At 43.4% G+C, this 21198-nt stretch overlaps 1 protein-coding gene across 29 annotated transcripts in view; it reads left to right on the top strand.

Annotated features, from left to right (window-relative positions):
* ZBTB20 (zinc finger and BTB domain containing 20) overlaps positions 1-21198 on the top strand; it is an 800060-nt gene that overhangs the window by 753012 nt on the left and 25850 nt on the right. For all 29 annotated transcript variants that reach the window (XM_078066331.1, XM_078066345.1, XM_078066341.1 and 26 more), the window contains one exon: positions 9594-11198. In XM_078066331.1, coding sequence (XP_077922457.1) covers positions 9594-11198 — 1605 coding nt within the window. The remainder of the gene's footprint in view (positions 1-9593; positions 11199-21198) is intronic.

Below are 21198 nucleotides of genomic sequence, written 5' to 3'. Positions count from 1 at the left end.
CAGCTACTTGTCTTAAACTAGCCCACATCAAACTACCTCTGTGCTTCTCACTTAACTAGTAATCCAGCAAAACAAATTTACCTTTTTCCCTGGCTTTTCCTTGTTGCTTTGAGCTAGAAGGCCTTCATTTTTTCAGTAAAACAATCTATCATGGCTCAAGCCCACGCCCTCTATAGAGAAATAATGTAGCCCCCTTCTACCGACAAACTATGCTTGAAAACCAGTTGTCACATTGGAACTTGTTTTTTCTAGGAAGACATAAGCAAAGAGAACATCTGAGCACAAATCTCAAGAACTGCTTCAAAAGCAGTTTCAAAACAGTGCAGCAACAGAGGCCCAAAGGAAGTTCTGTGGACTGGGAAGCTCTGTGATTATTTTAGTAAAATAGCTTTTTAAAAATGACACGATGGGGTTCTGTTTTCTCACTTGTTGAAGTTCAGATAAAAGTTTTCCCAAAGTCGAAAAATTAATTTCTTACATAACTATACCCTAACACCAGTTGATATTTTCCAAATCCTGGGAGTTATGCTGGATCTTTGAACTCACTAAAGATAAAACTTTATTTTTCCTTTAAATTAAGTATATGATGATATAGAGATCAAAAGAAGAACAGATTCGTAAGTAAGAAGATGCTGGTTTTAATATAAATACTTTTTAAATTTATAATTTCTTTTGAAGCAGAAAAAAAGGACCAAACTTATTAACTATACATTTGAATATAAAGATCCTTCTTTAAGGCCTATCCAAAGCCAAGTTCAAACTGCATACTTCCACTGTGAATTTAAGTAGATCCCTTTGTTCATTTTTGTATCACCCACGGATGCAGCATCTCTGTGTTTTTGTTCCCCAGATTTAGTGAACAAAAGAAAAGGTTACAATAGGGCAGCAGCTAAATTTGTAAGGAAAGAGCTTTATAAAAAAAATCAAACTCCTAAAAGGTGTCTCAAAAGGTTTATGATATAAGAGGATTTAAAGGCATCATCCTCAGATTTCATTGACTTTCCTCCTTAGTCCCAGCAGGTCCTCCCTCCTCAAGAAGAAGCCATTTCATTTCAGCTTCAGAATGAGAGCATAGGTGTCTTTCAGAATGTTATCTAGAATTATAGCTGTCCAATGCCTTTGTCCCCAGAGTTAAAACTTAGCTTTCACAAGCTGTACTATAAGAGAATAAAGAAGGCGTTTGAACATTCAGTGTTTTATGCCACTGGAATCAGATGCTCAAAGTATAGAAATTCATAAAGCATGTAGCTTGATAATACCCGAAGCTGGAGTTTTAACTTATATTTAGAATGGGTTCCATAACGTTGATGTTCAATTACTTCCTGATTGTTTGATTATATCCTTACCTCATAACTAAAGGGATTTCAGTTGGCTTAAAAGGATACTCAATACATTAGTAAATATGTAGGAAAATATACATAACTATAAAAAAGAAATCAGCATTGAGTAAAATAAGGAATTGACACTTAAATGAGGCTAGGGGATAAATTTTACTTACAAAAACATACCATGAGGTCCCATATCATTGCAAAATGTGAAAATGCAACCTAAATTTTGATTCTGAGCTCCAGGTATGATTTTCACAGGGTCCACAAAGATAAAAGTAGAACCAGGTTTTCCTGGGCACCGAGGTCTGAGAGAAGCTGATTGATTAATATACGTTTCAAATATCAAAGGTCCTTATGGATGAATTTCTTCCACTGTTTGAGATTTCAGATCATCTATGGCCTTATGGATCCATTTACACAAGGGTAATCTCAGTAAATGTTTCACTCATAAATTGGTGAAAATTCAAATGACCCAAACAACTTCATATATCAGTCCGTTGTATTTGCAATGTTAGATGCATAGTCAGGCATTTCTCAGTCCCTTCTTGGAAGTAACAGCAGAATGAATGTGGAATCAAGCAAGCCAAAGGCCTGGGCTATCTGAGGGAGACTGTGAGAACCTCCAGAGCCGAGTAAAAAGGCTTCCCTGGGACTTTTCCTTTGGCCCTGAAAATCCCACCAGTATTATCAGTCTCTTCTTATCCTTCAGACAAAATGTAAAGCTCTTACTTTTTGGTAGAGGGAAGAGAGGGGAAGGACAACAGGAATGAAGGCTTGATCCAGATTTGGGGATGGGCCTGAAGATCACAGGGCAAATGTGTTCCTACTTCACAATTTTGCCCCCTTGTTCTCCATACTTGAAGCTTCAGAAAACTTAATGGTGTAGCTGAAGGAAAGAAGGGAGGGAGGGAGGAAGGGAGGGAGGGAGGGAGGAAGGAAGGGAGAGAGAGAGGGAGGGAGGGAAGGAAGGAAGGAAGGAAGGAAGGAAGGAAGGAAGGAAGGAAGGAAGGAAGGAAGGAAGGAGAGAGGGGGAGGGAGGAAGAGAGGAAGGAAAGAAGGGAGAAAGAGAAAGAAAGAAAAGCCAACCACCAGTTTGACGTACCACAGAGCTTTCAGGTGAAGTCTATCTTGTTGGCTAGATTAGAAGTACATATTTACTTAAAAAGAAGAAGAAGAAAAGAAGTGCATATTAAGTTTGTATTTATTTATACTGCAATATCTCATTTTTCACAGTCAAAAAACATTAAAGGATGGTTCCTAGTTCTTCCATGGATTTGTGTTAACCGTTGAAGGGGATCCACCCTGATAAAGAAAGACCTGTGTTTGGCCTCACCGACTGTCCAACTATCTAGCTCTGTTACATTCCTCCAGATCTCAGCTAGCATAGTACTTTATCATTTCTGTTCTCTTCTTTCTCTCTTCCTTTTCAATCCTCTTTTTATTTTTAAGTCATTCTCTTCAGAAAGGCAACTGCTGCACTTTGGCTAGGACTGTCGAGTTGATCACATAACTGAAGTAAATGGGAAGTACCAGGCTCCCGGCCTGCTACATCAGATGCAGGCATGAGGGCACCATCGGTTTCAGAGGCTCTGATTACTCAAAGTAGTTAAGAGCAGCCTAAGGAGAGATACTGGATTCTCAATTCATGCATCTTAATTTGGGGAGGAACACAGACCTCTTTGAGATTCTAATGAAAGTCACTGACCATATTATCCCTATGAAAGTAGGAACATGCCCATTCGTGAAAAAATAGGGATACCCCTAAAGCCCACACATACACTTCCTAAGGAACTTTCGATACTTAAACTGTACTCCAGAATGAATGAAAACTCTGAGGCAGATGTCTGAATGAAAGTTCAAGGAATAGGAAAGACATACCCAACTACAGTACTGAGATCATAAATAGAATGGTGTTGTAAACACTTTAAGCGAGTTAGGAAGTTGACTCTTTCTGGCCACCTAAAATAATAAGCAGTGACTACAAAAGTATATACAGACTGTTCCCAGCGTTCATAGGTGGTGTCTTCCAGAAAATATGCTTAAAAGTCAAATTTCTGAAAGCTGAACAATTGATTTATGTTTTATGAGAACTATTATGTTACCAATGGTTAGAAAGAAAAGAAGGGAAACAAAGAAGACAGCCTCTAATGGTTCCTGTACCTTGGGCTTAGGCGATCGGGAAGATAGAGGTCAAGTCTCACCACCGGGCGACAGCCCAAACACCCCTTTTACACCCAGGAGGGGTGCGGTGCATAAGGCAGTGCAGCTCTCCTTCCCGCAGGCTGATGACCCTGCCATGGTCCACCTCCAGCGACAAGGACAGCTGGGCTGTGCTAGGAGTATGGAGCCAGGGTAAGAGGAAGAGTCTTGTCCTGCCTGCCACCTTCCACTTGTGTAAGTGATTTCCCCAGTGCCCCCAGCCACCCGCCAAATGATGCTGGCGGGCTGGTTCATGGACCCAGAGGCAGTCCCGCAGGATCAGCCAAGAGGGTCCCTGGCTGCGCTCAGGATAGAAATCAAACGCAAGCCAGCAGGAGGTGAAAGCAGAGTTAATTGAAGGTATAGAGAGAGTGCAGGTACAGTCGGAGTGTCTGGGAGACTCAGAAAGGAAAGGAGGGAGTCTTGTCTTTGCTTTGGGTCTGGGGGCTTTTTACTGACGATTGTGGTCTGATGCACGTTCCTCTGAGGCATCCAGGAACTGGTCAGAACAAGGACAGAGTTCAGATGTCCACCATAAGTCACTTATTCCCTGGAGCCTGGGGGTCTTGGGACATGTCGAGATGTCTAGCACCAGTGGTCTGGAATACGCACACGATGGCCTTGCCTGGTCACTCCTTAGATGCTATCTGTTGTGCTGGGAGACTCCAAAGAAATCACCAACTCCTTGTCCCTTATAAGGGGGACATACATTAAGGGACGTGTAGGGCAGGGGTGCAGGTCCTAGCAAGAATAGAAGCAGGAAAGGGAGCAAAAAGCAGGTTTTTCTGGAGTCCTTCAGTTTCCCTGTCTCATAGAGATTGTGAAAATGCCAGGAAGATAGAAAGCATGCGTCGGGCCAGGTGCTTCCGACAGTGAAAGCCGTGAATGAGCAAGCTCTAGCCTCCTGTCATGCAGAGGCTCAGCAGTTGCCCCCCACCCCAGCATATAGGTGAAGTGGACATGACTGAGGTCTTGGCCTTGGCAGGGGCAACAGATGTAGATTTGGGGAGGAAGGGACCTGAGTAGCCACATGCATCCCTGCTTCCTCAGGAGAGGAATGGGTCTTTCCTAGCGTGACCAGCTTGGTAAGTAGCACCAACACACAGTAGCTTAGGACCATCACTAATCCCCTAACATATGAAAGGGCAACCTCAACACGGTAAAGGCATCAACGTGCGATGTGGGAAAGAGTGTGATACGAGAGATGGGGCTGCGGAGGCCTGGCCACCCCAGCCCTAGTTCATGAGCTGACCCACTTACCTCATGTGAGCCTGGTGGCCCAGATTGAAAGCTCCAGGGCTTTTCGGCCCTGCCATTTGACTTAGACGTGTTGACTTGACCGGAATTCATGTGGGTTTTAATTTGAGAGCTGGTGTTTCCTCCCAAATCACAGAGACTTCAGATTCCCATCTCCCTCGGTAGCACCTCACCCTTGCCCTGGTCTCATTTTATATATCCGGGCTGAGGAAGGACTGGATTTCCCACCTAATTAAAGGAGATTGTATTGCCTGATGTTTCCTTTCGTGTTCATTTTCCCCCTGCACACAAGCAGTTTTTTATTCTCGTGCTAAGTCCTATCCCCGGACACCGGCAGTTTAAGAGACAGGCAGGAGCTGGGTTCCTATAAGGCGGAGCCAGGCCCCCCATCACCTCTTTCACCATGAGCCGATTTTCCCTTCGGTCCTTACCCCACTGCAGCCCCATCAGTATTGTGCTCGCTCACAGAACACAGTCATTCAGAATACATGACCACTCTCGGTGGTAGGGTTCCTTGCGTGTTTCTAGTGAATGCCATCTCAGGCTGACTCTATATTTTTACTCTAGTGGAAAGGAGGCCGGTTATTATTTTTAAACACACAGAGAACCATTTTTATCACTCTTTTCATTTTATCTCATCGGTTCTATGTTCACACCACCGTGGGGGTATTTTTTGGGTGAGGTGGCGTCCCCAAATATACATAATCTTTGTAAAGTTGTATGGTTTTGTAGAGTTGAGAGAGTGGTTGGTGTTTCCTTTTTTTTTTTCTTTCTTTCTTTTTTTTTTTTTTTTTGAATAGCCCAAATGCCTATTCAGTGCCAATCTAGGAAAGAATGGAGTTAGCATTTTCACACCATTCCTTCCTATACAGTCCCTGAATAACCATCTAATCAAGATTTGTTTTCAATGGAGAACAAATCTTCTACAGTAGAGTATTTCAGATTTATTCCATTGGAATCTATACATTAATGCCCATTGGATGAAAGGACCTGCTTCACAAAAGCCTGGACATTGCCTTGCTGTGGCAGAAACTTTTTCCCACTGTATTAGTGTTAAATATAAAAGAAAGCCTGGGAAAGAATTGCTTCAGCATTGTGTGAGGGAGGAACCAGGCGCGCCTGAATGGAGAGGCAGGGTCCCCCATCACATCTGAACCCGTATCAGCAAAGCCCATTCAGCCTTTCATGGCTGCTCGCTGCAGTGTGGGACCAGTGTACTCAGGGAGATGTTTAAAAATTGTGTCTATAAAAATCCAAGTAGGCTTGCCGGGTCAGGTTGTACATGTGCGCAGGTTGGAGTTTGTCTCTGTGGTTTTTAATGAAGTTGGTGACATTCCTGCAGTAATCATAATTCAGACCATTTCACAATTTTTTGTGATTATCTCTATAGGGTTACCTGATTGTTTAGATAGACTCAGCCAGTTCAGTCAAACAAGCACTTTGAGTTTTTCTCATGAGATTGTGAGTGTGTGCGTGTGTGTATGAGTGTGTGTAGTATGAGGACACCTTTTGCTTGACCATTTCCCTCTCTAAAGCAACCTCCATCATCACTTTCAGTGTTTTTATCTTTTCTTCTATGTCCTGAGGATTAGGATGGCCTTAGATCTTTAGGCAATCTGAGTTTCATTCTTCAGCAATCCAGTGTTACGGAGTGAAAAAAAAAAGCATCCAGGGGTGTGGGTTCTAATCCCAACCCTGCCTCTTACTAGCTGTGTAAAACTTAGGGTAAGTCACTTAAACACTTTGATAGCCTCAACCTTTTCTTACATCAAATAATAATAATAGGACTTGTCCTAAGAACATATAGGATGCTTTTAAGGAAAGACTAAGATGTTGTATGTGCAAGAGTTTTGTACACTGTGAAATGCTACATGGATATTATTAGGATACTTGTAGAGTTTCTTCCCAGAGTTATCATAAGGAAGACAACTCTTCATCATAAATGACAAATCTGGTGATGTTGCTGTGACTGGTGCTAAGAGCAAATGTGTGTTTAAAGAGTGTTTTCACTTGTGTGGAAAAAAGTTACTTAATAAATCCATCCTCCTCAGAGATAGTGATTTTATCAGACTCATCCACTTTTAGTGCTTACTGTTTTACTTAAATAAAAAAAACTTTAGTGATAGTAAAACCATATCTGAAAACTCTACATTTTAGTGCCAGGACACGATGTTTTATCTCTTGCATTGTTCCATTTGTAAACTTAAAAAAAAAAAAAGATGTCTTTACGTTAGATTTACTGAGACTATGTTGACGTCCCAAGGCCTAGAAACATGAACACCATGCTAATTCAAGGGTAGGTGTAGAAGCAGCTGGAGAACATACTGAACAGACTTTTTCATAGAGCTTTACAGTGGACTTATGGACACCCAAGGGCCAGACTTCATTTAGGGCAAAGCATGCAATACAATGAAGCAGGTAAGAGTGAAAACTCTAGAGCCAGACCGCTGAGTTCAAATGCCGGCTCTACCACCCATTGCCTATGAGGCCTTGAGCGAGTTTCTTAATTTGTACGGCCTCAGTTTCCTCATTTTAAATGGGGATAATAATACTACCTACGTGGGGCTCCTGGGTGGCTCAGTCGGTTAAGCATCTGCCTTGGGCTCAGGTCATGATCCCGGGGTCCTGGGATCGAGCCCTAGGTTGGGCTCCCTGCTTAGTGGGGAGCCTGCTTCTTCCTCTCCCTCTGCCACTCCCCCTGCTAGTGCACTCTCTCTCTCTCTCTGTACCAAATAAATAAGTAAAATCTTTAAAATTATAATAATACCTACGTGATAAGAGTTGCTGTGATGATTAAATGAAATAATCTGGTAATACATAGTAAGCATTAAAAAAAGGAATGTTTGCTCTTGTTGTTATAGTGCTCTCTGTGCATGGGGGACTCAGCAAGGACTTAGAATTTGGTCTGCTGACTGATGTCCCGAACGTCTTCCTGGGTTATTGGAACCTTCCTCTGGGGTTGTACTTTGTATTAACACAGTTAGAGAGGATTCACCATGATTCTTTAATCTGGCAATGACAGTTTGTTTTTACAACAGTGAAAAAAGTAGAAACTGGAGCCCAATGCAATATTTTCGGCACATCACAGACCTAATGGAAGTCAGGACAAAAAGGAAATCTCTTATGTAAAAATCAGTGCAAATCCTATGACTGAAAGTGAAGATAGAGCCTCTAGGCATGTATTAAGTTAACTGGATATATGTGAGGCCGACTAAATGTAAAGATGGGAACAAAGGAAATAAATGAGTATGTAAAAGGATGCAGTCACACCGACAGAGCTCAGGCAGCATGAGGAGATTGAGTGCAGCGAGGTAGAGCTGGTGGAGCTCAGACTTTCCTGAACCGGTCCTCTCTCCTAAGGCAGAGGAGAAAGAACCTGAGGATGTGGGCATTCCTCCCATCTGCAGGTCATTACCTCTGGGGGCTACTTCTCACAAGACACGGGGATCCCGGTCACAGGCCAGCAATCAGTGCTTGGGCCACCTGGTTGTGAAAGCCCACTTACTTGGCCTCTCTCGAGCTGATTATTCAGTTGTGAAGGCAAGAATGGGAAATATAAATGAAGAATGGTTCGGAGAGAGGGATTCTTCAGAGCCATTTGAGAAGTAAGGTAGAAAAATAGGAAAGCCCTAAGCCTTAGTGTTCTTGCCACCGGTTTTAATTCTCAATCTGTGATCCAAATGTAACCGTTATCCCTTGTCTGCAGAGCCCGGGGTATAAGGGTGGCAGTGGGTCAGGCTATGGACAGCCTCCACGTAGCTGACTGCTGTCTTCCCACTGGGAGCCGTTTGATACTTCCCTGTAGCAAGTGCATAGAACACAGTATTGCCTAGGGGGATCACACAGCCCATTCCTGGTTTAGTCCTGCTGTCCTCACCTAATTATCAACAGTGCTCCCTTTCACTCTCAGACATGCCCAGTTTGAACACTAAATGTGATCACCTGGTGTATTATAGTCTCCCAGTTCAGTGCTGCCATCTCCGACCTTTTGAACATTCCTTCCTTGTTAAGCTTCAGGAAATGCAGAAAACAACCCATGTCACATACGACCACTTTAGAAAGTCCTCAGACAGGTCGTTGGAGATGACAAGAGTGTGTAGATACAGAAAGCAGTGGGTGAGCACCCTTTTAGCCAGCAGACAGCATCCTAGAGCCTGTCCCTCAAGTGGAAAACGTGGAGGCAGCTCTTTGGGGGATATCTTAGTCTGGATTGCATTTTCCAAGGGTTTTTGCATACATGGTGTGGATTGAGAAATATACATATAAAGTAATAAATAGGAAAGGAGTTTATTTTTTTTTAACTATGAATATTGTTGCTATGAATAAAATCAGGAACTCTGAAAAACTGGGGAAAATGTAAGCTTTCCCAAAGGACCTTGGCTTCGACCTGTCTAAAGTAGAGATAGAGCATTCCAGGAGAACCAGTCTTCCATTTGTTTCTCAGGTCTTATGTGCTGCAGTTGTAGGAAGAGCAGGCAAATGACCCATCTGTTTATTAGGCTGTCCTACTTCAACTGGCAACCCTGGCTGAAGCTCTAGGGCATTAATAGGGATTCAGTACCCAAAATAGCAGGGGTATTGTTGGAGCCAAATCCAAGGCCTCGTTCCCATAGGCCGTCACACCCGCAGCCCGATCCCTGTGCAAAGCATGTCCATCTCGCCACAGAGCCCGCTTGTGTCTGCAAGGTCGGGGGTGGGGGTGCTTCCAGGAGCCATGAGCGTGACCCACCTGAGACCTGGGTGTTAGGAATGCAGTCAGCTAGCTCTGACCCACACACCCTGTCTTGTGTCTGTCTTGCCACCGTGCAGGTGACATCAGTTGCAAGGGGATGACCGAGCGCATTCACAGCATCAACCTTCACAACTTCAGCAATTCCGTGCTCGAGACCCTCAACGAGCAGCGCAACCGTGGCCACTTCTGTGACGTGACGGTGCGCATCCACGGGAGCATGCTGCGCGCACACCGCTGCGTGCTGGCAGCCGGCAGCCCCTTCTTCCAGGACAAGCTGCTGCTGGGCTACAGCGACATCGAGATCCCGTCCGTGGTGTCGGTGCAGTCGGTGCAAAAGCTCATTGACTTCATGTACAGCGGCGTGCTGCGTGTCTCGCAGTCGGAAGCCCTGCAGATCCTCACGGCCGCCAGCATCCTGCAGATCAAAACAGTCATCGATGAGTGCACGCGCATCGTGTCGCAGAACGTGGGCGATGTGTTCCCGGGGATCCAGGACTCAGGCCAGGACACGCCACGGGGCACCCCCGAGTCAGGCACATCGGGCCAGAGCAGCGACACCGAGTCGGGCTACCTACAGAGCCACCCGCAGCACAGCGTGGACAGGATCTACTCGGCGCTCTACGCATGCTCCATGCAGAATGGCAGCGGGGAGCGCTCCTTCTACAGCGGTGCGGTGGTCAGCCACCATGAGACTGCACTCGGCCTGCCGCGTGACCACCACATGGAAGACCCCAGCTGGATCACGCGCATCCACGAGCGCTCTCAGCAGATGGAGCGCTACCTGTCCACCACCCCCGAAACCACACACTGCCGCAAGCAGCCCCGGCCCGTGCGCATCCAGACCCTGGTGGGCAACATCCACATTAAGCAGGAGATGGAGGACGATTACGACTACTATGGGCAGCAAAGGGTGCAGATCCTGGAGCGCAACGAATCCGAGGAGTGCACGGAAGACACCGACCAAGCGGAGGGCACTGAGAGTGAGCCCAAGGGCGAAAGCTTCGACTCGGGCGTCAGTTCCTCCATAGGCACCGAGCCTGACTCGGTGGAGCAGCAGTTCGGGCCCGGGGCGGCGCGGGATGGCCAGGCCGAACCTGCCCAAGCCGAGCAGGCCACGGAAGCTCCTGCCGAGGGTGGCCCACAGCCGCACCAGCTAGAGACAGGTGCCTCCTCCCCGGAAAGAAGCAATGAGGTGGAGATGGACAACACGGTCATCACTGTCAGCAACAGCTCCGACAAGAGCGTCCTGCAGCAGCCTTCGGTCAACACGTCCATTGGGCAGCCATTGCCAAGTACCCAGCTCTACTTACGCCAGACAGAAACCCTCACCAGCAACTTGAGGATGCCTCTGACCTTGACCAGCAACACACAGGTCATTGGCACAGCCGGCAACACCTACCTGCCGGCCCTCTTCACTACCCAGCCCGCGGGCAGTGGCCCCAAGCCTTTCCTCTTCAGCCTGCCACAGCCCCTGGCAGGCCAGCAGACCCAGTTTGTGACAGTGTCCCAGCCTGGCCTGTCGACCTTTACTGCACAGCTGCCAGCGCCACAGCCCCTGGCCCCATCCGCAGGCCACAGCACAGCCAGTGGGCAGGGCGAAAAAAAGCCTTACGAGTGCACTCTCTGCAACAAGACTTTCACCGCCAAACAGAACTACGTCAAGCACATGTTCGTACACACAGGTGAGTGTGCAGGCCCCTCTGGAGGCCCGGAAGCAGGCCGTGGGTGTGAGGGGGCTGTAGGAAGGGAAGGGCAGGACGGCAAGTACAAGGGAGGGTTTGGAGACATCTTCCAGATTTGAAGGAGACCCCACTGCCAGCCATCTTCTAGAAGCCCCAACAATACCCCCACTGTAGGCATAAAGCATCTGCCACCAAAATACAAAATCACAGAAACCCAGTGGAGAAGGGCCAAATGGGAAAAAGTCTGACAAGGAATTTGCAGGCACAATATCCCTTACATACATGGAACTTTGTAATACGGTCTTTGATTCTAGGTGTTTACAACTGGAAATGTCCTTGGAGAGTATATACTCCAGTCACTTCATTTTACAGACCAAAGTCATAGAGGCAGAACAGGGATGAGAGTTTCAGTCTGTAGTAAGTTCTGTATGAACCATCAGCTTGAAGAGACCACAACAAGGCTGATGCAAGCTTATGCTGCATTTGTGGTCCCCGAAATGGAGAAGTGATAGGCTCACTCTATTTTCTATTGCTTTTTCTCTTATTTTCAACATCTAGAGACCACAGGCTGGTCTGGGCACTAACCTTTTAAAAAGACAATAGACTGGGACATAGTCAGAGGAGTATAATTAGGATGATGAAGGAATGCAAAACCATGGCATATCATGGTTGAAGGTCCGAGGGCTGTTCAACCTGCAAAAAAGAAGACTCAGAGCATCATATAACATCCAAGTATTTGAGCTTCTGGGGCAGCATATGTAGTAGTTAGGCTGGAGCTCTGGAGCTACATTGCCCAGGTTTGAAATCAGACTTAGCCACTACTGAACTTTGTCACCTTGAGAAAATAACTTAATCTTTCTACACTTGTTTCCTTGTCTATATAATGGGAATAACAGTAATACATCCTTCTTAGAGTGTCGTTTTCAAGATTAAGTGAATTAATATATGAAACTCTTAAAACAACTCCTGGCGCATCATCAGCACTCTATAAATGGTAGCTAACATTAGCACAGTTAGCTTTATTTAAATGGTTAGGAGGAGAGAGACGTTAAGCTTGTTCTGTTTGGCTTCAAAAGGTAGAACTGGACCAATGATTGAAAGCTATAAAGGAGATTCTTTCAACTAAATAAAAGAAAAGGTTTGTTAACAGTCTGAGCTGCTCTAAGATGGGGTAGACAGCCTCCAAAGGGACTGAGTTTCTATAATTAGAGGTGTTCCAGGAGAGAGTGGATGATCATTTCATAGGGATGATGTAAAGGGGCCTCGATCATTAGATGAGTAGTGGGGTGAGATGGTGTTTCATCTCTGAATTCCGTGATTCTAGAGCTAAGATCTCCTGATCGCACAGCTAGTGCCCTTTTCCAGCTCAATAACAGGACAGACATAGAAGTGAGAACTTCACGGATGCTCCTCCATATAAGTGACCATACATACGATATGATTTCACATAGATTCTCTCATATCTGAAAATACCTACCCCAGTGATGATCACCGTATTTGAAATTCCTATCATGAGTCCCTCTTCTGGTGTACCTCTGGTTCCAGAACACCCCTGTTAAATGACAAATAAGTTGCCAGAGAAAGTTACATAGTAGAATTACAATACATGAAAACAGATTAGTTCCTCTGAGCAACCTTGTTTCTCAGATCAGCTAGCAGGAATCTAGGGGATAGGACATAAGGCAGATAAATTTAAGTTGGTAAATAGAAAGGAAAGAAAATAACAGACACTGAGACAAGGTACCCAACATGGAGGTGAACAACTAAAACAGAACGTTACGATGAACTTTGCCTTCTTCGCAGTCAACTTAAGTCAAGACATTAGGTACATCTGTGTATGTGCCTTTGTGTGAATCAGTTGTTCTTAAGAATGACAGTTTTCACAACTCCAAATCAACATAGTAACTCACTACTGAATTTAGGAAGAAAATCAGGTAGTGGTAAGTCACTATGTTTATTTAAGGTAAATGTGAATGCACTGATAACCCGAGATCAATCAAGGGCAATTTTCTATGTGGTATGGGTATCATCATTATTTGGTAAATTGATCAAATAGTAATATTTCTAGTTATGTGGCACATTATGGTTTACAGAGTGCTCTCACTTAGTTTCTCCTTTCTTCTTCTGAATAGTTGTCATATAAACCACCAAATTAAAGATTAGGGAGGAAAAAGAGACCAGTGTCTCTTTTAGCCAAAGTGTCTTGTTAGCCAAAGTTCACTTCACTGGTCTTGGATCCATAAACATTTCTATTCTCCTCCCCCCTGCCCCCCCGCCACCCCTGTGCATCTCTTCTAGTAGACCTAGTGGAAATAAAATTCACATACTCTATGAGATCACATATTGAAATAAGGCTTTAAATTTGCAATACAAAATTTTCAGGGCACTATCAAAAATTGTCTTTTTGCTATATAAACACATTCATCCAATGGATTCACTAAAGAATTCTGTGGTTAACCCAAATAACTAGATTTGCCCATGAAAAAACCAGCAATGGGTTTGTACATTTAGACATCATAGATACAAAAGCTACAAGTAAAGTCATTTTGTAAATCTGAGTTATGCTCAAAGTGTAGCCTTCAGATCTCTAATAAACTATGAAGGTCCTCAGTAAAATATGAAGGTTTTGTATAGGTGTGTATAACATGGCCACATCTGGGAACAATTAAGAATACACAGATATCACTTGAGCACCTCATTTAAAAGAAGTGAAAGTCTTCCCATTCACCCTGAATTATTTGGCAGTGGCAATTTGGAAGGGCCATCTGTCTATCAAGACTTTTGTCTAGCTGAAGGAGTCCATAACCTAACAAAGTGAAAGAACAATTGGTCTAGATTTTTCAAAAGGCAAGACAGCCTGAACATATGGAAGTAATTCAGGACCTGGATTCATTGCAGCCTCCATTTCAAAACAAAGTTCTCTCCAATTTCTTAGGAAAACATAAAAAAAACAGGGCCTCCCAACTTCACAAGAGCCCAGTGGAAGTGATAAAAAGCCAGAGCAAAAAGTCTAAATGTCAGTCTAAAAAGATTCTAGAAAGTACCACGGATACTGGGAAGAGTAGGGATGGCTTTGGTATTCTTACGGATAACCTAATCTAAAAGAATCTTACTAAGAAACAGTAGCTTGATAGAGCTAAAAGGAAAGAGATTTGGGTTCTCTGCATCATGGCTATTATGCATGCTACCTAGATTTGCATTTCAGTTACTCCAACTTTAATGTCAATAGAACTTACTATCCACAACTGCAGAGAATCTATTCTGAGACGTGGACTCCAAATAAAATTCTGTGGAGCTCTGTGTTAATGATCCACATATTCACTGAAAGGAAGTGTTTGAAACAAATAAGTAGTCTGTTGTATTGACTTTGGAGCTAAGCTCCGCGGTAGAGAACCAGAAAGCCCTTGGCTGTAAAGCATATTCCATAATGATTATAACACTGAAACTTAGAGTGGGGACATAAGTGAAAGACAGTTACACTGCAATTTGATTATTTGAGTTCAGTTTTGGTCCCTTTAATTGGCTGTGTGGCCTTAAGCAAATCACTTAATTTTATAACCCTCAGTTTCTTGTGTTTATAATGGAAATAATAATTTTCCTGCCTTTTGAGTAGCTGTAAAGGTATGGTGCATTTAAAAGCTTTTCATAGGGGCACCTGGGTGGCTCAGTCGTTAAGTGTGTGCCTTCGGCTCAGGTCATGATCTCAGGGTCCTGGGATAGGCCCCGCATCCAGCTGGCTCCCTGCTCAGCGGGAAGCCTCCTTCTCCCTCTCCCACTCCCCCTGCTTGTGTTCCCTCTCTCGCTGTCTCTCTCTCTCTGTGTCAAATAAATAAATAAAATCTTTTAAAAAAGAGCTTTTTATAAAAGGTAAAGTACTAGTTAATGTTTAAAAAAAAACCCATCGTCATTATTACCTGAGCCCCTTCCACCCAAGAGACATTGACTTTCTTTGCTGTATCTCATATCTCTGAATAATAAGCTCTTGACAGATTTCCTTCCTCTATGGAATTCAAACACTGAAGCCACGTGATACTTCTTGGGTTTCCCCTGAACTTCCTTTATAACATCAGCATTTTTTTTTCACTCCTTAATGATTTTTTTAAGAGTAAAAGAGTATCTCTCACCTAACCACTCTATCTCCTCCCAAACAAGCCACAGTGGTACTCCATTTCTCCTAGGAGTGTCTCAAGTTCCCTTTACTACAGCTTCATAAAAGTTGTGAGATACAAAACCAAGAGTTAAGGACGTATTTGAAAATAAGAGAATCAGAGAAAAACAGATGACACAAACCATCCTGTCATGGAACCAAGCAGGCTCCTCTATGCCCCCTCCCCTCAAGAGGAAAAACAAGTCAAAGGAATGGGAATGGAAGGAAAGATAGAGGACAGAGAAGGGCAAGCTTTGGTGTCAATGTGGATACGGAAGGCAAGCAATAGGGAAAATTCTAAGATAACCGTGGAGCAGTAGTCCTCACGGCGTGATCCCCATACCGGCAGCATACAAATTCTCAGGCCCATCCAGACCTGAATCAGAAACACTGTGATGGCACCCACCAATCTGTTGTTTCAATGAGCCCTGATTCACAGTAGGTTGGGAATCATTTCCCTAGAAGGCTGGGCGATGACGAGGCTGGCATCAGGTGGCTTTTGTTACATAACATTGTTCTCTAAAATTCCACTCAGAAGAACCTATGCATTTGGAAGAAGAAAACCAGTTGAAAACAACAGCTGGATTTTATAGTGGATAAATTATATTATGGAGGCAAATACCTCATGAATGAGAGGTAAGCTAAGTCTCAAACCGCACAAGTACCACAGCAAATGTTCGCCTTCAGGCACTTTAAAGTACCTACGGGTACTATCATTACATGGTTATCTCTACACCTCCCCATTATAATGTGAACTCGTGAGCCAGAAACAAGTGATAGGTAGATAGATGATAGATAAATAGACAGATAGATAGATAAGTATCTTATACTTCAATATACCTAGCATAATATCTTACACATAATAAACATTCAGTAAATATTTGATAAGTGAAATGAATCAAATAACCAGGATGGCATTGGAGGATTTACTTACCACCAGGTAGAGGCTTGCCAAATTTAGCAAACAAAAATACAGGATGTCCAGTTAAATTTGAATTTTGGATAAACAAGTGTATTTTTAGCCTAAGTATGTCCCATGCAGTATTTGTGCCATTCTTAGACTAAAATATTATTCATTGTTTTTCTGAAAGATTTAACTGGGTGTCATGCATTTTATCTTGCAATACTATCCAGGTAGAACTCTCTTTTAAGACCCAATCTTAGGACTTTTTGCTTTAAAATCTATATATGGGGGTGCTTGAGTGGCTCAGTCGGTTAAGCGTCCAACTCCAAGGTCTTGATCTCAAGGTCGTAAGTTCAAACCCCACGTTGGGCTCCACACCCAGCATGGAGCCTACCTAAAAACCAAAAAAAATTAAAAATAAATAAATAAATAAATAAATAAAATCTACATATGAATACAGTCTAGCATATGTAGTTGCTTAACAAATACCTTTTGAGTGAGTAAGTGAATGAATGTTCAGAAATGTGGGCATGCTTTCCAGGAGAATTTAATTCAAGGGACTTATACATAAATGCATTATTTTCTAGCAAGACTTAAATTTCTCTTTCTTTCTTTTTCTTTTTTTATTTGCTGGAGAATTTATTGTATCTGCATTTCTACTTGTGTTTTCTTCACTAACAATGGTAGATGTTTGGGCTTTTTTCTGAATCATACTATCAACAGCCCATTTATTGGTGACTGTTTTTGGTCCATTAGTGTCCTCTACCTAGGTGATAATTTTGTTTGTTACCTTGAGAAGCTCAGCTATTTCAGCCATGAATTTGATATAAAAAGATATAGGAATAGTAGTAACATAAGAATGTCAGAAATAGTATAAAAATACTGGGATCAAGATAATAATGTGATAATCCTCATCCAGAATTTGGGCTATTATTTATATCAAGCCAGTGGAGCACTCAACACGTATATGATGTGAAGTAAGAAAGCGTTGGTTTGACCACTCTCTGAGTGACCTTAAATAAGCTCCATAGTCAATTTGAGCCTTAATGTTTTTGCCACAAAACATATAGATCTTAATAATATTTACTTTACGTGGTTGATCTAAGAATCAAATAACATTATTTCTGAGAAAGCACTTAACCATAAATACTGTAAAATCATCAAAGCCATTTAAGAACATATATGTTATAGTAACATCATACATCTTGCAGCAGAATCCAGAGCGCAGGAAATCGTTAACAGGAGGAGGAGGTGATAATCTGGCGAGGCTGGTATCATCCTCTCATCTGTTACTGACTTGTTGGATAACCTCTCTAATGGAGATGCCATCTTCTGGGGACATTCATGTCTACCCCACTCATAAAGGTGTAAGAAAAGTTAAGTAACATAGATGAAGTTCCCTGAGATCTTCAAAATTCTGCCTCACACGGAAACATGTTAGTTGTCCCTGAAGCCGCAGATGTTGTGTGAATGCAGCGTGTCCCCCAGTAGGCAATCCCTCCTCCCAGTTGGCCCCACAGTCCACACTGGCCCCCAGGATCACACCCTCAGCACTGGAGAAAGGCTGGCAGGGAGTCACCCCAGCCATATCTTGGGGGCGTAGGCCTCCCTTCAACTAGACCTCTCCGGTGGAGAGCAGACTCTTCAGCCAGTGAAAGCTCTCTGCGACTTTGTGTGAGCACCCCTCCATTCTTGCCACCGAACCTTTCCCATTTTCTGTTCCCACCTTGACGTTCTCCATTCAGGGACTCCTTCTGCTTTCCTCACCAGTGGCCACCTTCCCCAACCCATACTTTCCTCTTCCTTCCCTGCTACCTGCCTTCTCCCCAAGCTCCCAGTCTTAGTTTTCTGGCCCCTCACCAGACTCACCTGAAGAGGAGGGAGTTGTGCTAGAGCAGATGATGGAGAGACCAAGAGAATGGGAGAGACAGGTGGGAACAGTGCTTCTGAAAAACATCCCGCCAGCAGCATTCACGGTACTTTCTGCAAGCCAGGAGAAGCCGGATTAGAATGAGAAAGAATCAGCAGAATCAGTGGGTTCTTGCTGAGCCCCCCACTACAGAAGTCACTCTTCAGAGTTGGGGTGTCTCAGCCCAGTCGGATATCTTTTACTTGAACTGGGCAGGCCCTCTGTATCTACAAACCTAACAAGATGTCTCTTCCTTTTTTTCTTCCTAACTTGTCAGTCTTGGTAGAGTGTCAGTGCTGGTCCACAACAAGGAGTTGAAAAGAGGCTCTTTAGCGAACAGGCATCAAAAACTGGAGAGAAGTATCTGCATTGGCCACTCCCTCCACACGGTTGGAATTGTAAAGGACACTGCTGCCCCTTTAGTTTATCCCCTTGCTGTGCTGTTTCTTGGGCTCCAGAGCTCAGTTGTCACCTGCTCAGAACCCCTCTGTCAGAGCTACTTACTAATATTTTATTCATAGTACCGCTGCTTTGATTAGCATATGTAACTGAGAGCAGACTATACCCTTAACTCTGAATCACATAGCTGCAATATAATCACTTGCTTTATTGATTATCTGAAAGTTGTTTTTTTTTAAATCCTGAGTTGGCTTCCCCGTGTAATGCAAGTTATTTCTCAGTTGGTTTCATTTATCATCAGTTCCTTTCTACTGAAAAGAACAGTTGAGTTTTTGCCTTCAGATGATCACATACTCTGTGCTAAGTGCTTTATCTCTTTAATTTTCAAAATACCTTCACAAGACAGGTACTTACTGTATTATTCTCAAGTTACAGATAAGGAAACTGAGACTTATAGAGGTTAAGTAACATACCCAAGTCACTCAGCCAAGGAAATGGAATTCATATCTGACTCCCACATCTGTGTAGCCCAAAATGGAGCGGTTTAAAGGGAAGGAGCTTATATGACCTCCTCCCTTGTGTTATAATTCTAGTGTCTGCTTTGGACTTTGTGTCTCTTCCTAACGCAACGATGGACTTGCCATTCCTGGCTATAAGCTCAGACCTGAAAAGCCATCCACTTCCACTCATCTTAACTCTTCATTTCTCCACATTGAAAGCAACAATTAGCAGACCTCATCTGTTTCATGCATAATGTTGAAAGCCCTTTTGGGGGTCCCTATAAGCAATATGGAGGAAAATAACAAGAAAGAAAAATATTAACATTTCTACTGAGTGATAGTGTTTCAAATCCACACATACGTATAAATGAAAGTTGTGGCTGCCTGATTAATCTGAAAATAAGCCCCATTTAGTAAGACAGTTCTTGAAATACCTATGCTCTACCAACACAGCACCTTAATAATTATAGAGAGCGTTTTCCTTTAAGGAGCTCCCAAGTGCTTTGCAAACATTTTTCCTCATTAACTATCATACCATTTTCTGTGGCAGGGAAGGGAACAGGGTACTTTGTCCTATTTAAAATGTGGGACTGCTAATGCAGTGAGTGATTGAAGCAGGTTGCCCTCAGGTCATGTGCTGACAAGGCCTAGACTAGAGTCCTCACGGGTTGTGGGTCAGGATGGGCAGAAGGCCACTAAATCTGCAAAGGGCCATGGCAAGTGCTTGGTCCAGCTCCTCACTTTCAGAAGGGGGAACGAACCCAGGAAGACTTAGAAAGCCCAGGGTCATACAGATAATGAACAGCTGAACCAATACTACATGCATGCAAACAGCATACAGATGCATGCTATGAAGGGGAAGATAACAACTGTGAAGAATCCATTTATAGTCAGATTAGAAGGTTGTGAAAGCAAAAAGCCTTCAGAGTGACCTTGCCTAGAGGAAAAACACACTGTAAGAAGGTGAAAGTTTCAAACAGCAAGAGCATTTTAACATAAAGTTTCAACTTCCTAGCAGCCAAAACACCATCTGGAACTTAAGAAGGCAAGCTGCCCATTAAAGGTGACAGGTGGATAAGTTTTAAAAGATAGTTGACCAGCCTATCGTAGCCTCTAGAAAGTATACTCAAAGCACATAGATGGCAAAGACCAGCTTGAGTTCAAGCATGTTTACAGCTGACAGAAATGTTCCAGCTAAAAATAACACTCATGACTCTCTCTCTTAGGGAATCTCTCGTTTCCAAAGAATGTACCTACATAAACACCATACATAGCCTAAATGCATCATTTGGGAATGAGGCTTCCCCAAATTCGCCCGTTTGTCCAAAAGTGAACTCCTTCTCTTCTAACCCTGTGATGCTACTGACCATACTGTCCCATCCATGAGAATGAAAGGAAAGAAATCAGAGGAGTTGAGAGGAGAGAGAGCTAGGCCAAAACGTTTGTGAATAACTAAGGGAAAAAGAGTTCAAAGACCAATGACATTGGCTAAGAAATTTGTGAAGGGATTCCTGAACAAAACTGCCATTTCTTACCATCATGTGCTTCAGAACATATCCTTTTATGTTTATAAACACATGAAGAAAGGTTTCTGATGAGATAGTGTTTCATAAAACAGATCATGAAACACTAACACTGAGCCTGACACATACTAAACACCGAATACACACCGATTGTTTTCACTGCCATTATGACCGTGACACCTCAGACCTCTTCTGCTTCCTAATAGGAAAAATGGAAACACAGTCAAGGCCTATGTTTTAATTGGAAGTTAACTCAATTTTAAGAAATAGATTTCCTACCCTGATACATAGTCCAGATGTTGAACAATGACCCTAGAGAGGTTCAAAGGCTTTGGGCTTTACTCTGGGTTATGGAAGGGTACAGAGGACTTTCTTCTCCAAGGTGGGTGCCTCCACTAGGCAATCAGTAATGAGGTGGGACAGATGGAAACACCCTAATGCATCTCATCTCACTTGTCAAGAGCAGTTAGTACCAACCAAAACAAGACCCTATCCAAAGAGATGTCACAGGCCCATGGACATTACTTATAGAGGAATACTTCATATGGTCAGTTAATAACAATATTTTTATTTACCTTACTCTTTTTCACAAGCTTGGACGTTTGGTTTCTAAGCCAA

The sequence above is a fragment of the Halichoerus grypus genome, chromosome 1, assembly GCF_964656455.1.
Source record: "Halichoerus grypus chromosome 1, mHalGry1.hap1.1, whole genome shotgun sequence".
NCBI lineage: Eukaryota > Metazoa > Chordata > Mammalia > Carnivora > Phocidae > Halichoerus > Halichoerus grypus.
Note: the sequence above shows the minus strand (reverse complement) of the source record. Positions and strands in the feature narration are given on the sequence as shown.